The following is a 15,577-nucleotide window of genomic DNA, read 5'->3' as shown; positions in this document are numbered from 1 at the left end:
CAGCTGTTTTACTTAGAGGCAATAACGGCAATTTTTGTATGGAGCTGAATGTATTGTTTGAGACGCGCCATTGTGCGAGCTTTGGAGTATATATTTAGAATAGTATGAAAAGCTGGCAGCCGGCCTTACTTGCCATGCACCCTGATGAAGGAGGTTGAGAGAATCCCGGCGCTATAGTAAAAGTAGACGGCGAATAGCGACACATATGAACTGATCCTTTGGTTTTCAGCTTTGTTTCGGGGAACAGGCATGCATTTATTTTTGTTCAGCTGCTCGAATGCACTCTCTTAGGCGTAAGTCTTACATTCGCGAAAAAAGAAAGGTATTAGAAAAATGAAGGCAGCACGGCAGAGATTCCCGGCTTAAATATCAAGTCAGCCAAAAAATGCACGAGCTGATGTTGATGTGGGAAGTTGCAGTCTCCATGATTTTATGTCAGGTATAAAAATATTTTTAATCTCGTAAATGAAAGCAATGCGGAATACGTACTGACTAATACGAACATTCATTTCATCAGTTGAGCAATGAAGCCCCTGGAGTGGCTGGGATGGGAGTAAAATAACTATCCCGTCTTACGGTACACAGCTGTCAACCCTTATATATGTAATATGAGCATGCGTTCCATGATGAACACAGTAGTACGTGCGTGTGCGCGTGCGTGTGTGCTTAGTTTGGTTTATTGGGGTTTAACGTCCCGAAGCAACTAAGGCTATGAGGGACGCCGTAATGAAGGGCTCCAGAAATATGGACCACATGGGGTTCTTTAACGTGCACTGACATCGCACAGTACACGGGCGTCTAGAATTTTGCCTTCATCGAAATTCAGCAGCCGCGGCCGGGATCGAACACGCGTCTTTCGGGTCAGCAGGCGAGCGCCGTAACCACTGAGCCACCGCAGAGGGGCTGTGTGTGTGTGTGCGTGTGTGTGTGTGTGTGTGTGTGTATGTGCGTGCGTGCGTGCGTGCGTGCGTGCGTGCGTGCGTGCGTGCGTGCGTGCGTGTGTGTGTGTGTGTGTGTGTGTGTGTGCGTGCGTGCGTGCGTGCGTGCGTGCGCTTGCGCTTGCGCGCATGCGTACGTGCGTGTGTGTGTGTGTGTGTGTACAGCCTTTGTCAAAAGTTTGGAGCCCAGGGGGTTTTCTTTCGAGCCACAGTATGTCGTTCTTAATGGATCTCTAGCGCTCCAAATTTCCTGGACATGAGAAGATTTCTGGTACTGCCTCCTGCAATAGGTAGGAATTCCATGAATGCTCCTGGAGTCCCAGTATAAAGCTTGGAAGTGAACCCCCTGGGCTCTAAACGTTTGACAAAGACTGTACATGCTACTTCCTTTCACACGCTCTGTTATAAACTACAATCAATGGATGCATACAAACAAATATCGCGATTTCTAGGTGTTCCCTTCAAGCAGTGGCGCTCTTCTGTTTTGAAACCTTTTCTTTCTTAACAGTCTCTTCATAGTGAGATATCATATATAGACCTTTGGAGTGAATGTTCAGTAAGACGAGCTCACGACAAATTCGAACCAGGGGCAACTAAAATCACATGCAGTTTGGATGAGAAGACTTTTTAATAAACAACTGCTTGAGTTCTCTGCACTTGCGGTTCATTACCGAGCACGGAGAGCACACGTCCAGAAAATTCGGCATGAACAAAACAGACGGGCAGGTAGCAAGGATTATCAATATTACTGTCACGTAGTGGTGACTGCAGTCCGGCGAGCAGGAACACATCGAGAATGTCTTCGAAACGAAACTCTTTATTCGGCTGACTTGCGCCCGCAAAGAACTGAATCATTCGGCGGCGGCGTAGCAACAAGCATGCTCGGCGGTCGTCTAACTGAATGCCCGCCGCTGTCGGCCATGCTCGTTTTTAAGCTGATAGAGAACAATCGAGATAAGCTTGGAAAGTTACTAGAACATTCTGGCGCAAAGTAGAATCGGATCCGCCTGGATGCAATCAATCGAGATAAATCTAGGTGCGTTTTGCGTCACAAACAAAGCGATAAAGCGGCGTGTCGGCATTCTTCAAGCATGAGCAATCAAACACTACAAAAGATTACAAGGATTCGCGGCATTATTGTTACGTGGCGCCCAGCCGAGCAATGAGGCGTGATGAACGATGAACAAGAGATGATTTAATGGCCGCTGGTCTAGCGTGAGCCCTCCGTCCCGCGCCACTGCCAGCTTCTTCTTCTTCATAACTGATCTATCGACCCGATCGTAAATAGAAGACATCGACGAAGGCATGCGCGATATGGTGATGGGCTTCCAGGCAGAGAATAAGTGGAAAGGTGGTGAAGTGCTGGCCGCCACGGTGGATGAGACGATAGGCGAATGAGTCCCCGTCCATGAAGCATCTGGGCCGGAGGGTGCCAGGAGCTGACGGCCGAGGTCCTTGGACGCACCGAAAGGCAGAGCAGGGGTGCGGTGTCCTGGCATGTGGGCAAGGTCTTGGGTCGTTCGGGTCACTCTGGTCGCGGCAACGTCGTCAGATAGTCGTGTCTTGTGGTCCGGGTAGGGGTGACCGGCGAGGTCGGTTCAGGTCGGGCGGGCTGGGGCACGGCCGGGTGGGGTGGACCAGGTACTCACGGCTGAGGTCCACGGTAGACGCTGGACGCCGAAGCTCCGGGACCAGGATGGCGATCAAGGGAGCCCCGCAGCTCGCACCAAATGTTACGTGCCGGCCAGCCGAAGAATGAGGCCTGATGAACGATGGACAAGAGATGATTTTTTGTTGTTGTTGCTGTTAGCCGTTGAAAGGATGGCACATAACCACACTGGGGGATCGGCCAAGAATCGGGAGGCAAAGGTTGCTATTCACCTGTACATAGTAAAGGCAAAAGAAAAGCACACGGAAGAGCAACACCGGGGGAGCGCTCCGTCCTGCGCTACTGCCGGCTTCGTCTTCTTCGTAAAAATATTTTGTATTTCACAGAGATCTCGAAGCTTACGTGCTACGCCTGTGCACTTAATGTAACCTCAGTACATCGAGGCAAATCGCATATTCGGCCAACGTGGGCCGCCGCATATGTTACATCTTCATGTAGAAGGAACGGCAGAATCTGATGATTTTGACGCCAAAGCATTAAGGGTCCAGCTCAATGGAAAATCCGGCGTCATCGTCGTCCTTATCGGAGGCGACGTGCGAAAAATCCCCAGGTAAGCAACCTAAGTAGTCCCCCTATAGTCAACTGACCTTCTTACGTTAAACCTCGTCGATGGTTGTGTTTGAAACAGCCCCTTGGGGCGGTGACGTGTCGATTAACCGCTTAACTGCTCTATCACTGTGCCATGTAAAGTAGAGAATGCTCATTTTCGCATATATGAGCATTCAGCAATCAACATTACCGCAGCATAACCGAAATTGGAAGTTTAAGTGTGCCCTACATTGGTTGATTTTACATGGTCAAATGGCTGCATGAAAGTGTCTTAAAACTGTTCTGGTGGCGATAATAGCGGAAATCTGTAGATTACTTTCTATTACGGTGCTCATTACGGAAAAAGGGCAGATTAAAGACCTGCATTATGCACGTTTTTGAGACCGCAGAAATACCTTTGATGAACACTTTTTCGGGAAAGTATTTTACAGCGGCTAGGAATTTGTTGTTAGAAAATGCGGGATACTTTTAGATTGTCGACCCATAGAAACCCAAGAATATGCAATAATTTTGCTCACGTTCCAGCTGCACCACGTTTTTTTTTATTGCTATTGCGGCAGTTCCAAAAATTTCCTGTGCAGATTGAATGCGCTCAGTGTATACAAGAACGCAGCCACACAACGACTGTCACGCATTCAATCCACACAGCAATGAAATACCATCTAGCCTCTCTAGCACCTTTGGTTATTCTAATTTCGAAAGTTTGCCGTGATGCGGCGACACTTCTTTTCCTAAAATATGGAAGATACACTTAGACTCCAAGGTTGCGACATGATAGGTTAATGGTTCAAAATCCATATTCGCGCAGTTGGTTATTCTTTTGTTTGCATTCATAGATTGCTGGGAGCCCTCATACCACTCCTGACGTAGTGGTGCAGCGGTTATGCGGTCATCTACTGCGTCATATCTGATCACATGGACGACATGCTTCGTCGGGACGTCACACAGCCCTCCAATACTCCATGGGCGTCTCCGGTTGCGTTGGCCCGAAAGAACAATGCTTCCATCAGGTTCTGTGTTTACTACCTCCGGCTCAACAACACTTCGCGCAAGTACGTCTATCCTCTGCAACGCATCTATGACGCCCTGGACTGCTTGCAGGGTGCCGAGTATTTCACTTCGCTGGATTTACACCCAGGCTTATGGGACGTGTCGATGACTGATGTTGATAGCTCAACAACTGCCTTCATAACACCTGACAGCTAATATCAGTTCAACGTCATGCCATTTGGCCTTTGCAACACCCCGGCAACTTTAGAACGCCTGATGTACACTAACTTCAATCCACTCAAGTGGGTGACTTATCTTTGCTATCTCGGTGACATCGTCGTCATTTCTGCAGATTTTCCTTCTCATCTCCTCTGACTGAACAACGTCCTCACTTGTCTCGCTTATCTTGGGCTTCAGCTGAATTTCGAAAAGTGCCGCTTTGCTGACCGACTCCTTACCATTTTAGGACATGTCATTCCTGAAGAAGGTATCCTTCCCGACCCCGTCAAGCTTCTTGCTGTTGCCAGATGTTCGAAGTCGACTTCACTGAAGCAGCTCCGTAGCGTCGGTGGCCTCTGCTCGTACTTCTAGAGCTTCACCTCGATCATCGCGCCTCTGACCCAGCTATTCGTCCGCAGCTCGAAACTCTCGGCTTGGACGCCTGCATGCGATGACGCGTTCGACACTATGCGTCGCCTTTTGGTTTCGCCTTCTATCCGGCGCCACTTTGACCCGACTGCGCCTACTGAGGTCCACACTGACGCCAGCGGTATTAGACGCAGCTGTTCTCACCGAACGCAAGCCTGGTTTCTGTGAGTAAGTAATCGCCTACACCAGTCGGACCTTGAGCAAAGCGTAGGCAAACTATTTTGTTACAGAAGGAGAATATCTGGCCGTTATTTGGGCGATTGGAAAATTTTGTCCTGATGTCTACGGTCGCCCGTAACAGACCACCATGCCCTGTGTTGGCTGGCCTCTCTTGAAGGGCAACTCCGGCGATTTTGTTATGTTCATTGATCGAAATGAAATTTTAAGTCTGTATTCTTTATGGTAGTCTCATATCTCAGGTAAAATTTCGCACCTGAAAGCGGCGTAGTTTTTTCGCAAGCGAATTTTGAAAACAAGCGCTCCTCGACGCGAGCAGCACCCGTTGATGGAGCAACTTCTACAGGCCACCCTGTACTGTGACGTCACTAGCGTGTCGGCGTCTCAAGCTGGCCGGGCGCGCGCTGGCGTTGGCAGTGCAGGGGAAAACTGTAAATTGATTTTGAGGAAAGTAAATGACGCAGTAACGGACGCCCGAACCGCGACGTAAGGGAGGAGTGAAAGAAGAAAGGAAGAAAGAGGTGCTGTAGTGCACGTCTCCGGAATTATTTCGACCACCTGTGCAATTTTGCGCCATCTCAACGTGCCTCATGTGATGTGTACGCCAGACTGATGGGTCACGGCAACTTCTGATGTGCGGGTTGTGGGCTGCACAAATTCTTCATCTGTGACAACATCCGTGATCTACCATAGAATTCCTAGCGATAAGAACCTTCCCGACATTTGGGTGAGAGCTGTGCGCCGTGTCAACTGGTCTCCGAAGAACATTCCCGCTTGTGCTCGGAACATTTCGCGCCTGATAGCTATGAAGACAGCGTGTACCTCAGAGGGAGCTTTGGGCTCGCTAAGGCTTCGTTCAACCGGCTCTTGAAGGCAGATTCTGTGCCAACGTTCTTCGAGTACAACGACTCATCGCAGCGGCCAGCTGAACGAAGCGCGGCCGTCAAGTGGAAGCAGACCACAGTTAGCGTGCTCAAAGTATGTTGGATTGGATAACTTTAGCTGGCGTGACTTCACTTCCAAAAGCTAGCCATCGAGACATAGCTTCGCAAAGAGGAATGTTCGAGATGCGCATTCCCCTGTAAGGACGTTGTGCACCGCGGCAACGTTCCGGCAGCAGATTCTTTCATCAGGCTGGTCGGCCGGCACTCACCACAAGAACAGCTGTCAGCGGGAGCATCACATTAACTTTTTTTCGGACGATTGGGTCAGAAATGCATGTACGAGAAATAACTCAAATACTTACTTCTCCGAGTTCAGACCGTCTCCATGCTGCAGGTGACGCGGCCTGTGGTGTGACTCGGCTAGCTAGCGCGGCGGTGGATCATACCTGAAAGGCGACTCGTCCAGTCCGAAATCGTCGAATGAGTCGTCTTCTTAAGACTCGCTGGTCCTGGAAAAGCTGTTCTCCGCGCTTCAGACACGTCGACAGCTCGGCTCCGAACTTCGCAACGCGGCGAACACGCTAGTGACGTCAGTGTCAATACCGCACGAAGGCACTTCCGCGGTTTCGGTTTCGCGGTTTCGGTTTCGAGTTTTGCGTTTTTCGCTGTTTAAAAATTATTTTAGGGTTGCTTTTGTAAAAATTGTATCGTACACATTACAGGAGATTCTTAGGAACACAAAACAACCATTAACTTAAAATGGCTGAAAAGTCCCCGGAGTTGCCAATTAAAGACTCGATAGGCCGCCCAGCTCGCTGGGCTGTGTGATTGCATGAGTATGACATACATCTCATTTGCCGCTCTGGCGTCAAGCATAGTGACGCGGATGGTCTTTCCCGCTCGCCGCTAACTTGTGCTTCATCGCCTGCCTCGGTGTTCACTGAAGATTTGTCCTCGCTTGTAACTGGCGACATGTTCACCGAGCAGCGTAAAGACCCATGATTCGCCACCCTTCTACACTTTCTTCCTAGTCCCGCTACCGATAATTCATCCCGTGTGATTCTCCGTCAAGCCCGTCACTTTTCTAGTCAGAGCGGCCTGCTCTATCGTCGTAATTACCAGTTCGACGGACGCGGATTGCTCCTAGTCATCCCCCGCCATCTACGCACCGACATTTGCGCTGCTTTCCATGCCGACCCCCAGTGCACACACGTCGGCGTTTTGAAAACCTACACGCGTCTGCAGCCGCGATTCTACTGGCGTGGCATGTACCGCTTTGTTCGCCACTTCGTGCGTCTTGCCCTTCCCGTCAACGGCGTAAAAGTCCTCTTCACAACTAGCCTGCTTCATTACAACTATTACCCTGCCCTTCCCCACATTTCGTCCCGTTGGCATGTACCTCTACGGCCCTCTCTCTCCCACTCCATTGGTCAGCATTAGAATACCGTGGTCGTAGGTCATCTGACCCGTTATGCTGGAACGTCTCCATTACCGACTGCAGTCCATCCGAGACTTTCCTTCCTTTCTTCTAAAGAACCTGATTATTCGCCATGGTGCTCATCAAGAACTGGTCAGCGACCGTAGTCGCGTATTTCTGGCGGACGCTCTTGAGGCCCTCCTCAAGGAATGTTCCATTATCTACCAAACTGCTTCTTACCACACTCAGAAGAACGGCGAACAGCGCGCTTCCACCGAAACCTCGGTGACACGCTGGCCATGTACGTCAACGCCGACCACTCCCTTTGGGACCAGGTGCTTCCCTTCGTCACCTACGCATATAACACAGCGACGCAAATCGCCACTGCATTCTCTCCCTCCTTTTTCTGTACCGCCGGGAGCCCCCCTGCGCGATGCATATTCTTCTTCGCTACCGCCACGACCTTCCTGAGTCCACGCCCCTCTCCGACGCTTCATCGTGCGCCGTAAAATGCCGTCAGCTCGCTCGCTCCTTTACCACGCAGAATCAGTGGCAGCAAAACCATGACCGCCACACCTCCGAGGTCTCTACATCTTATCCTGCCCACTCCATTCTGTGGCTCTGGGTGCCACCCACAATTCCTGGCTTTTCGGGGAAACTGCTTGGTCAATATTATGGTACCTACCTGGTTCTAAAGAAAACCTCTCGAATCAATTACATCATTCAGCCGTTGCACCGTCTGCGGACTTGCGCCGCCGTGGCCGCGACACCATCCACCTCAACTGATTGGAGCCGTACTAGGACCCCTCTGTTCTTTCTTCGCTATAAGTCGCCAGTCTGGGTCCTTTTTACCTGGGGAAACTGTGGTGTGCCAACCGTCACGGGTACTTATGCCTACATGCGCCGACACTATAATAATTTCAACAGCGCATGGTACACACGGACACAGGACGAGAAAACACAAACACGAGCGCTGAACTGCAACTTTATTTCAGAAAGGCGCCAACCTCTACATATATACCCTCAAGGAACCGCCCACCAGGGTAGAACTAGAATCACAGCACTTGTCAAGCCACAAGCAAGATAAAATGTTCAATTGTTAAGCATACAGTAGACCGCAAAAAAAAGAAGCAAGATTTCAAGAAGCAGCGAGAAGAACTCATTTCCCTCGCCCTTTTTTCTGTGTAAAAAACAGCGGGCCAAAATCGTCACTATGCTGCACCTGAAGACGCAGAAGTTGCCCCGCTTTCTTCGTGCAGGCTACGCCTTAATACTCCGTAAGATACGTCACAGCGTCTCGGTGTCTCCGAGAACACATAATATATATATATATATATATATATATATATATATATATATATATCACAGCACTATAATTTTCTGGCAGCCTTGACGCCATAGGAAGCATAAGAGGGTTCTCACGCAGCTTCCACCCTTTCCGTTGGATGACGTTCTACGTCTAACCTGCGGTAACTCAGGACGTTCTACGTCCGCCGCTTATGGACGTGGGTGGCGCTGATGAACACTCTCAAGGTTAGGTTACTTGTAAACATAAATACCCCCGAAAGCAGAAGATTTGACAGCCGTCGCCGTAGCTCAGAGGTAGAGCACTGGACGCGTAATTCGGAGGTCGTGGGTTCGGATCCCACCGGCGGCATGTGGTTGTTTTTCTTCTGCTTTTCTAATCAATTAGCTTTAAGCGATAACATATTCAGTAATATTCTAAATTGATCAACACCACAAAATAAAATAAATTAATTAAAAAAAATCCCCTGTGCCCCTTGGTTTCTATGGCTGTTGGCTTCTTTCATATATATATATATATATATATATATATAGTTACGTGGTGGCCAGCCGAAGAATGAGAGGTGGTGAACCATGATCAAGAGATAATTTAATGGCCGCTGGCCTAGCGCGAGCGCTCCGTCCCGCGCCATTGCCAGCTTCGTCTTCGTCACACTACCCGGGGCCTCCGAGCGATCGTCCCGATCGGTGACGAACAGAGTGCGAAATGGCGATGGTCTTGAGTGGGGGGTTAAACAGTATGTAGAAGCTGGTGCAGTGCTGGCCGCCACGATGAGAAAGATGAGAGAATGAGTCCCGGTCCATGAAGCTTCCGGGCCGCAGGTCGCCAGGAGCCGATCGCCATGGCCCTGAGACGCGCCGAACGGCTGGGGCAGGGGAACGGTGTCTTCATGTGTGTGTAGCGTCTTGGGTCGGTGGGGTCGGCAGGTCGCGTCGGTCAAGGGTCGCTTCCAGTTCATCGTGTCGGGTGGTCAGGGCGGAGGACGGGGCGAGGGAGCAACGGCGAGGTCTGCTCAGGTCAGAGAGGCTGGGGCAAGTCGGGCGACGTAGGCCTAGGAAACACAGTTGACGACCACGGTTGACACAGGACGCCGAAGCTCCAGGACCAGGATGCCGATGATTACCCCAGCACCTCACACGAAATATTACGTGGTAGCCAGCCGAAGAATGAGACGTGGTGAACCATGATTAAGAGATGATCTAATGGCCGCTGGCCTAGCGCGAGCGCTCGGTCCCGCGCCACTGCCAGCTTCGTCTTCGTCACAATATATATATATATATATATATATATATATATATATATATATATATGGAACGGGGAATGAGGGGCTCGTTATAAATATGAAAGAAGCCGACAGCCACAGAAACCAAGGGGCACAGGGGATATTTAATTGATTTATTTATTTTGTGGTGTTGATCAATTTAGAATATTACTGAATATGTTAACGCTTAAAGCTAATTGATTAGAAAAGCAGAAGAAAAAACAACCACTGCCGCCGGTGGGATCCGAACCCACGACCTCCGAATTACGCGTCCGGTGCTCTACCTCTGAGCTACGGCGACGGCTGTCAAATCTTCAGCTTTCGAGGGTATTTATGTTTACAAGTAACCTAACCTTGAGAGTGTTCATCAGGGCCACCCACGTTCATAAGCGGCGGACGTAGAACGTCCTGAGTTACCGCAAGTGTGACGTAGAACGTCATCGAACGGAGGGGGTGGAAGCTGCGTAAGAACCCTCTTATGCTTCCTATGGCGTCAAGGCTGCCAGAACCGAGGCCATCGCTAAGCAATTAAGCAAACATGGAACGGGGAATGAGGGGCTCGTTATAAATATGAAAGAAGCCGACAGCCACAGAAACCAAGGGGCACAGGGGATATTTAATTGATTTATTTATTTTGTGGTGTTGATCAATTTAGAATATTACTGAATATGTTAACGCTTAAAGCTAATTGATTAGAAAAGGAGAAGAAAAAACAACCACTGCCGCCGGTGGGATCCGAACCCACGACCTCCGAATTACGCGTCCGGTGCTCTACCTCTGAGCTACGGCGACGGCTGTCAAATCTTCAGCTTTCGAGGGTATTTATGTTTACAAGTAACCTAACCTTGAGAGTGTTCTTCAGGGCCACCCACGTTCATAAGCGGCGGACGTAGAACGTCCTGAGTTACCGCAAGTGTGACGTAGAACGTCATCGAACGGAGAGGGTGGAAGCTGCGTGAGAACCCTCTTATGCTTCCTATGGCGTCAAGGCTGCCAGAACCGAGGCCCTCGCTAAGCAATTAAGCAAACATGGAACGGGGAATGAGGGGCTCGTTATAAATATGAAAGAAGCCGACAGCCACAGAAACCAAGGGGCACAGGGGATATTTAATTGATTTATTTATTTTGTGGTGTTGATCAATTTAGAATATTACTGAATATGTTAACGCTTAAAGCAAATTGATTAGAAAAGCAGAAGAAAAAACAACCACTGCCGCCGGTGGGATCCGAACCCACGACCTCCGAATTACGCGTCCGGTGCTCTACCTCTGAGCTACGGCGACGGCTGTCAAATCTTCAGCTTTCGAGGGTATTTATGTTTACAAGGAACCTAACCTTGAGAGTGTTCATCAGGGCCACCCACGTTCATAAGCGGCGGACGTAGAACGTCCTGAGTTACCGCAAGTGTGACGTAGAACGTCATCGAACGGAGAGGGTGGAAGCTGCGTGAGAACCCTCTTATGCTTCCTATGGCGTCAAGGCTGCCAGAACCGAGTCCCTCGCTAAGCAATTAAGCAAACATGGAACGGGGAATGAGGGGCTCGTTATAAATATGACAGAAGGCGACAGCCACAGAAACCGAGGGGCACAGGGGATATTTAATTGATTTATTTATTTTGTGGTGTTGATCAATTTAGAATATTACTGAATATGTTAACGCTTAAAGCAAATTGATTAGAAAAGCAGAAGAAAAAACAACCACTGCAGCCGGTGGGATCCGAACCCACGACCTCCGAATTACGCGTCCGGTGCTCTACCTCTGAGCTACGGCGACGGCTGTCAAATCTTCAGCTTTCGAGGGTATTTATGTTTACAAGTAACCTAACCTTGAGAGTGTTCATCAGGGCCACCCACGTTCATAAGCGGCGGACGTAGAACGTCCTGAGTTACCGCAAGTGTGACGTAGAACGTCATCGAACGGAGAGGGTGGAAGCTGCGTGAGAACCCTCTTATGCTTCCTATGGCGTCAAGGCTGCCAGAACCGAGGCCCTCGCTAAGCAATTAAGCAAACATGGAACGGGGAATGAGGGGCTCGTTATAAATATGAAAGAAGCCGACAGCCACAGAAACCAAGGGGCACAGGGGATATTTAATTTATTTATTTATTTTGTGGTGTTGATCAATTTAGAATATTCCTGAATATGTTAACGCTTAAAGCTAATTGATTAGAAAAGCAGAAGAAAAAACAACCACTGCCGCCGGTGGGATCCGAACCCACGACTTCCGAATTACGCGTCCGGTGCTCTACCTCTGAGCTACGGCGACGGCTGTCAAATCTTCAGCTTTCGAGGGTATTTATGTTTACAAGTAACCTAACCTTGAGAGTGTTCATCAGGGCCACCCACGTTCATAAGCGGCGGACGTAGAACGTCCTGAGTTACCGCAAGTGTGACGTAGAACGTCATCGAACGGACAGGGTGGAAGCTGCGTAAGAACCCTCTTATGCTTCCTATGGCGTCAAGGCTGCCAGAACCGAGGCCCTCGCTAAGCAATTAAGCAAACATCGAACGGGGAATGAGGGGCTCGTTATAAATATGACAGAAGCCGACAGCCACAGAAACCAAGGGGCACAGGGGATATTTAATTGATTTATTTATTTTGTGGTGTTGATCAATTTAGAATATTACTGAATATGTTAACGCTTAAAGCTAATTGATTAGAAAAGCAGAAGAAAAAACTACCACTGCCGCCGGTGGGATCCGAACCCACGACCTCCGAATTACGCGTCCGGTGCTCTACCTCTGAGCTACGGCGACGGCTGTCAAATCTTCAGCTTTCGAGGGTATTTATGTTTACAAGTAACCTAACCTTGAGAGTGTTCATCAGGGCCACCCACGTTCATAAGCGGCGGACGTAGAACGTCCTGAGTTACCGCAAGTGTGACGTAGAACGTCATCGAACGGAGAGGGTGGAAGCTGCGTGAGAACCCTCTTATGCTTCCTATGGCGTCAAGGCTGCCAGAACCGAGGCCCTCGCTAAGCAATTAAGCAAACATGGAACGGGGAATGAGGGGCTCGTTATAAATATGAAAGAAGCCGACAGCCACAGAAACCAAGGGGCACAGGGGATATTTAATTGATTTATTTATTTTGTGGTGTTGATCAATTTAGAATATTCCTGAATATGTTAACGCTTAAAGCTAATTGATTAGAAAAGCAGAAGAAAAAACAACCACTGCCGCCGGTGGGATCCGAACCCACGACCTCCGAATTACGCGTCCGGTGCTCTACCTCTGAGCTACGGCGACGGCTGTCAAATCTTCAGCTTTCGAGGGTATTTATGTTTACAAGTAACCTAACCTTGAGAGTGTTCATCAGGGCCTCCCACGTTCATAAGCGGCGGACGTAGAACGTCCTGAGTTACCGCAAGTGTGACGTAGAACGTCATCGAACGGAGAGGGTGGAAGCTGCGTGAGAACCCTCTTATGCTTCCTATGGCGTCAAGGCTGCCAGAACCGAGGCCCTCGCTAAGCAATTAAGCAAACATGGAACGGGGAATGAGGGGATCGTTATAAATCTGAAAGAAGCCGACAGCCACAGAAACCAAGGGGCACAGGGGATATTTAATTGATTTATTTATTTTGTGGTGTTGATCAATTTAGAATATTACTGAATATGTTAACGCTTAAAGCTAATTGATTAGAAAAGCAGAAGAAAAAACAACCACTGCCGCCGGTGGGATCCGAACCCACGACTTCCGAATTACGCGTCCGGTGCTCTACCTCTGAGCTACGGCGACGGCTGTCAAATCTTCAGCTTTCGAGGGTATTTATGTTTACAAGTAACCTAACCTTGAGAGTGTTCATCAGGGCCACCCACGTTCATAAGCGGCGGACGTAGAACGTCCTGAGTTACCGCAAGTGTGACGTAGAACGTCATCGAACGGAGAGGGTGGAAGCTGCGTGAGAACCCTCTTATGCTTCCTATGGCGTCAAGGCTGCCAGAACCGAGGCCCTCGCTAAGCAATTAAGCAAACATGGAACGGGGAATGAGGGGCTCGTTATAAATATGAAAGAAGCCGACAGCCACCGAAACCAAGGGGCACAGGGGATATTTAATTGATTTATTTATTTTGTGGTGTTGATCAATTTAGAATATTACTGAATATGTTATCGCTTATAGCAAATTGATTAGAAAAGCAGAAGAAAAAACAACCACTGCCGCCGGTGGGATCCGAACCCACGACCTCCGAATTACGCGTCCGGTGCTCTACCTCTGAGCTACGGCGACGGCTGTCAAATCTTCAGCTTTCGAGGGTATTTATGTTTACAAGTAACCTAACCTTGAGAGTGTTCATCAGGGCCACCCACGTTCATAAGCGGCGGACGTAGAACGTCCTGAGTTACCGCAAGTGTGACGTAGAACGTCATCGAACGGAGAGGGTGGAAGCTGCGTGAGAACCCTCTTATGCTTCCTATGGCGTCAAGGCTGCCAGAACCGAGGCCCTCGCTAAGCAATTAAGCAAACATGGAACGGGGAATGAGGGGCTCGTTATAAATATGAAAGAAGCCGACAGCCACAGAAACCAAGGGGCACAGGGGATATTTAATTGATTTATTTATTTTGTGGTGTTGATCAATTTAGAATATTACTGAATATGTTAACGCTTTAAGCTAATTGATTAGAAAAGAAGAAAAAACAACCACTGCCGCCGGTGGGATCCGAACCCACGACCTCCGAATTACGCGTCCGGTGCTCTACCTCTGAGCTACGGCGACGGCTGTCAAACCTTCAGCTTTCGAGGGTATTTATGTTTACAAGTAACCTAACCTTGAGAGTGTTCATCAGGGCCACCCACGTTCATAAGCGGCGGACGTAGAACGTCCTGAGTTACCGCAAGTGTGACGTAGAACGTCATCGAACGGAGAGGGTGGAAGCTGCGTGAGAACCCTCTTATGCTTCCTATGGCGTCAAGGCTGCCAGAACCGAGGCCCTCGCTAAGCAATTAAGCAAACATGGAACGGGGAATGAGGGGCTCGTTATAAATATGACAGAAGCCGACAGCCACAGAAACCAAGAGGCACAGGGGGTATTTAATTGATTTATTTATTTTGTGGTGTTGATCAATTTAGAATATTACTGAATATGTTAACGCTTAAAGCTAATTGATTAGAAAAGCAGAAGAAAAAACAACCACTGCCGCCGGTGGGATCCGAACCCACGACCTCCGAATTACGCGTCCGGTGCTCTACCTCTGAGCTACGGCGACGGCTGTCAAATCTTCAGCTTTCGAGGGTATTTCTGTTTACAAGTAACCTAACCTTGAGAGTGTTCATCAGGGCCACCCACGTTCAAAAGCGGCGGACGTAGAACGTCCTGAGTTACCGCAAGTGTGACGTAGAACGTCATCGAACGGAGAGGGTGGAAGCTGCGTGAGAACCCTCTTATGCTTCCTATGGCGTCAAGGCTGCCAGAACCGAGGCCCTCGCTAAGCAATTAAGCAAACATGGAACGGGGAATGAGGGGCTCGTTATAAATATGAAAGAAGCCGACAGCCACAGAAACCAAGGGGCACAGGGGATATTTAATTGATTTATTTATTTTGTGGTGTTGATCAATTTAGAATATTCCTGAATATGTTAACGCTTAAAGCTAATTGATTAGAAAAGCAGAAGAAAAAACAACCACTGCCGCCGGTGGGATCCGAACCCACGACTTCCGAATTACGCGTCCGGTGCTCTACCTCTGAGCTACGGCGACGGCTGTCAAATCTTCAGCTTTCGAGGGTATTTATGTTTA

General features: G+C 49.1%; 1 protein-coding gene across 1 annotated transcript in view; it reads left to right on the top strand.

Moving 5' to 3' along the window:
• The window catches only part of LOC149361721 (fatty acid synthase-like), a 51,221-nt gene extending 41,594 nt beyond the window's left edge, over positions 1–9,627 (top strand). The window contains exons 6-7 of the mRNA XM_089568135.1: positions 7,522–7,607; positions 9,505–9,627. Coding sequence (XP_089424261.1) covers positions 7,522–7,607; positions 9,505–9,627 — 209 coding nt within the window. The remainder of the gene's footprint in view (positions 1–7,521; positions 7,608–9,504) is intronic.
• The last annotated feature ends 5,950 nt before the right edge of the window (positions 9,628–15,577 follow it).

Source organism: Amblyomma mixtum, chromosome 2 (assembly GCF_055824585.1).
Source record: "Amblyomma mixtum isolate Tamu chromosome 2, ASM5582458v1, whole genome shotgun sequence".
NCBI lineage: Eukaryota > Metazoa > Arthropoda > Arachnida > Ixodida > Ixodidae > Amblyomma > Amblyomma mixtum.
Note: the sequence above shows the minus strand (reverse complement) of the source record. Positions and strands in the feature narration are given on the sequence as shown.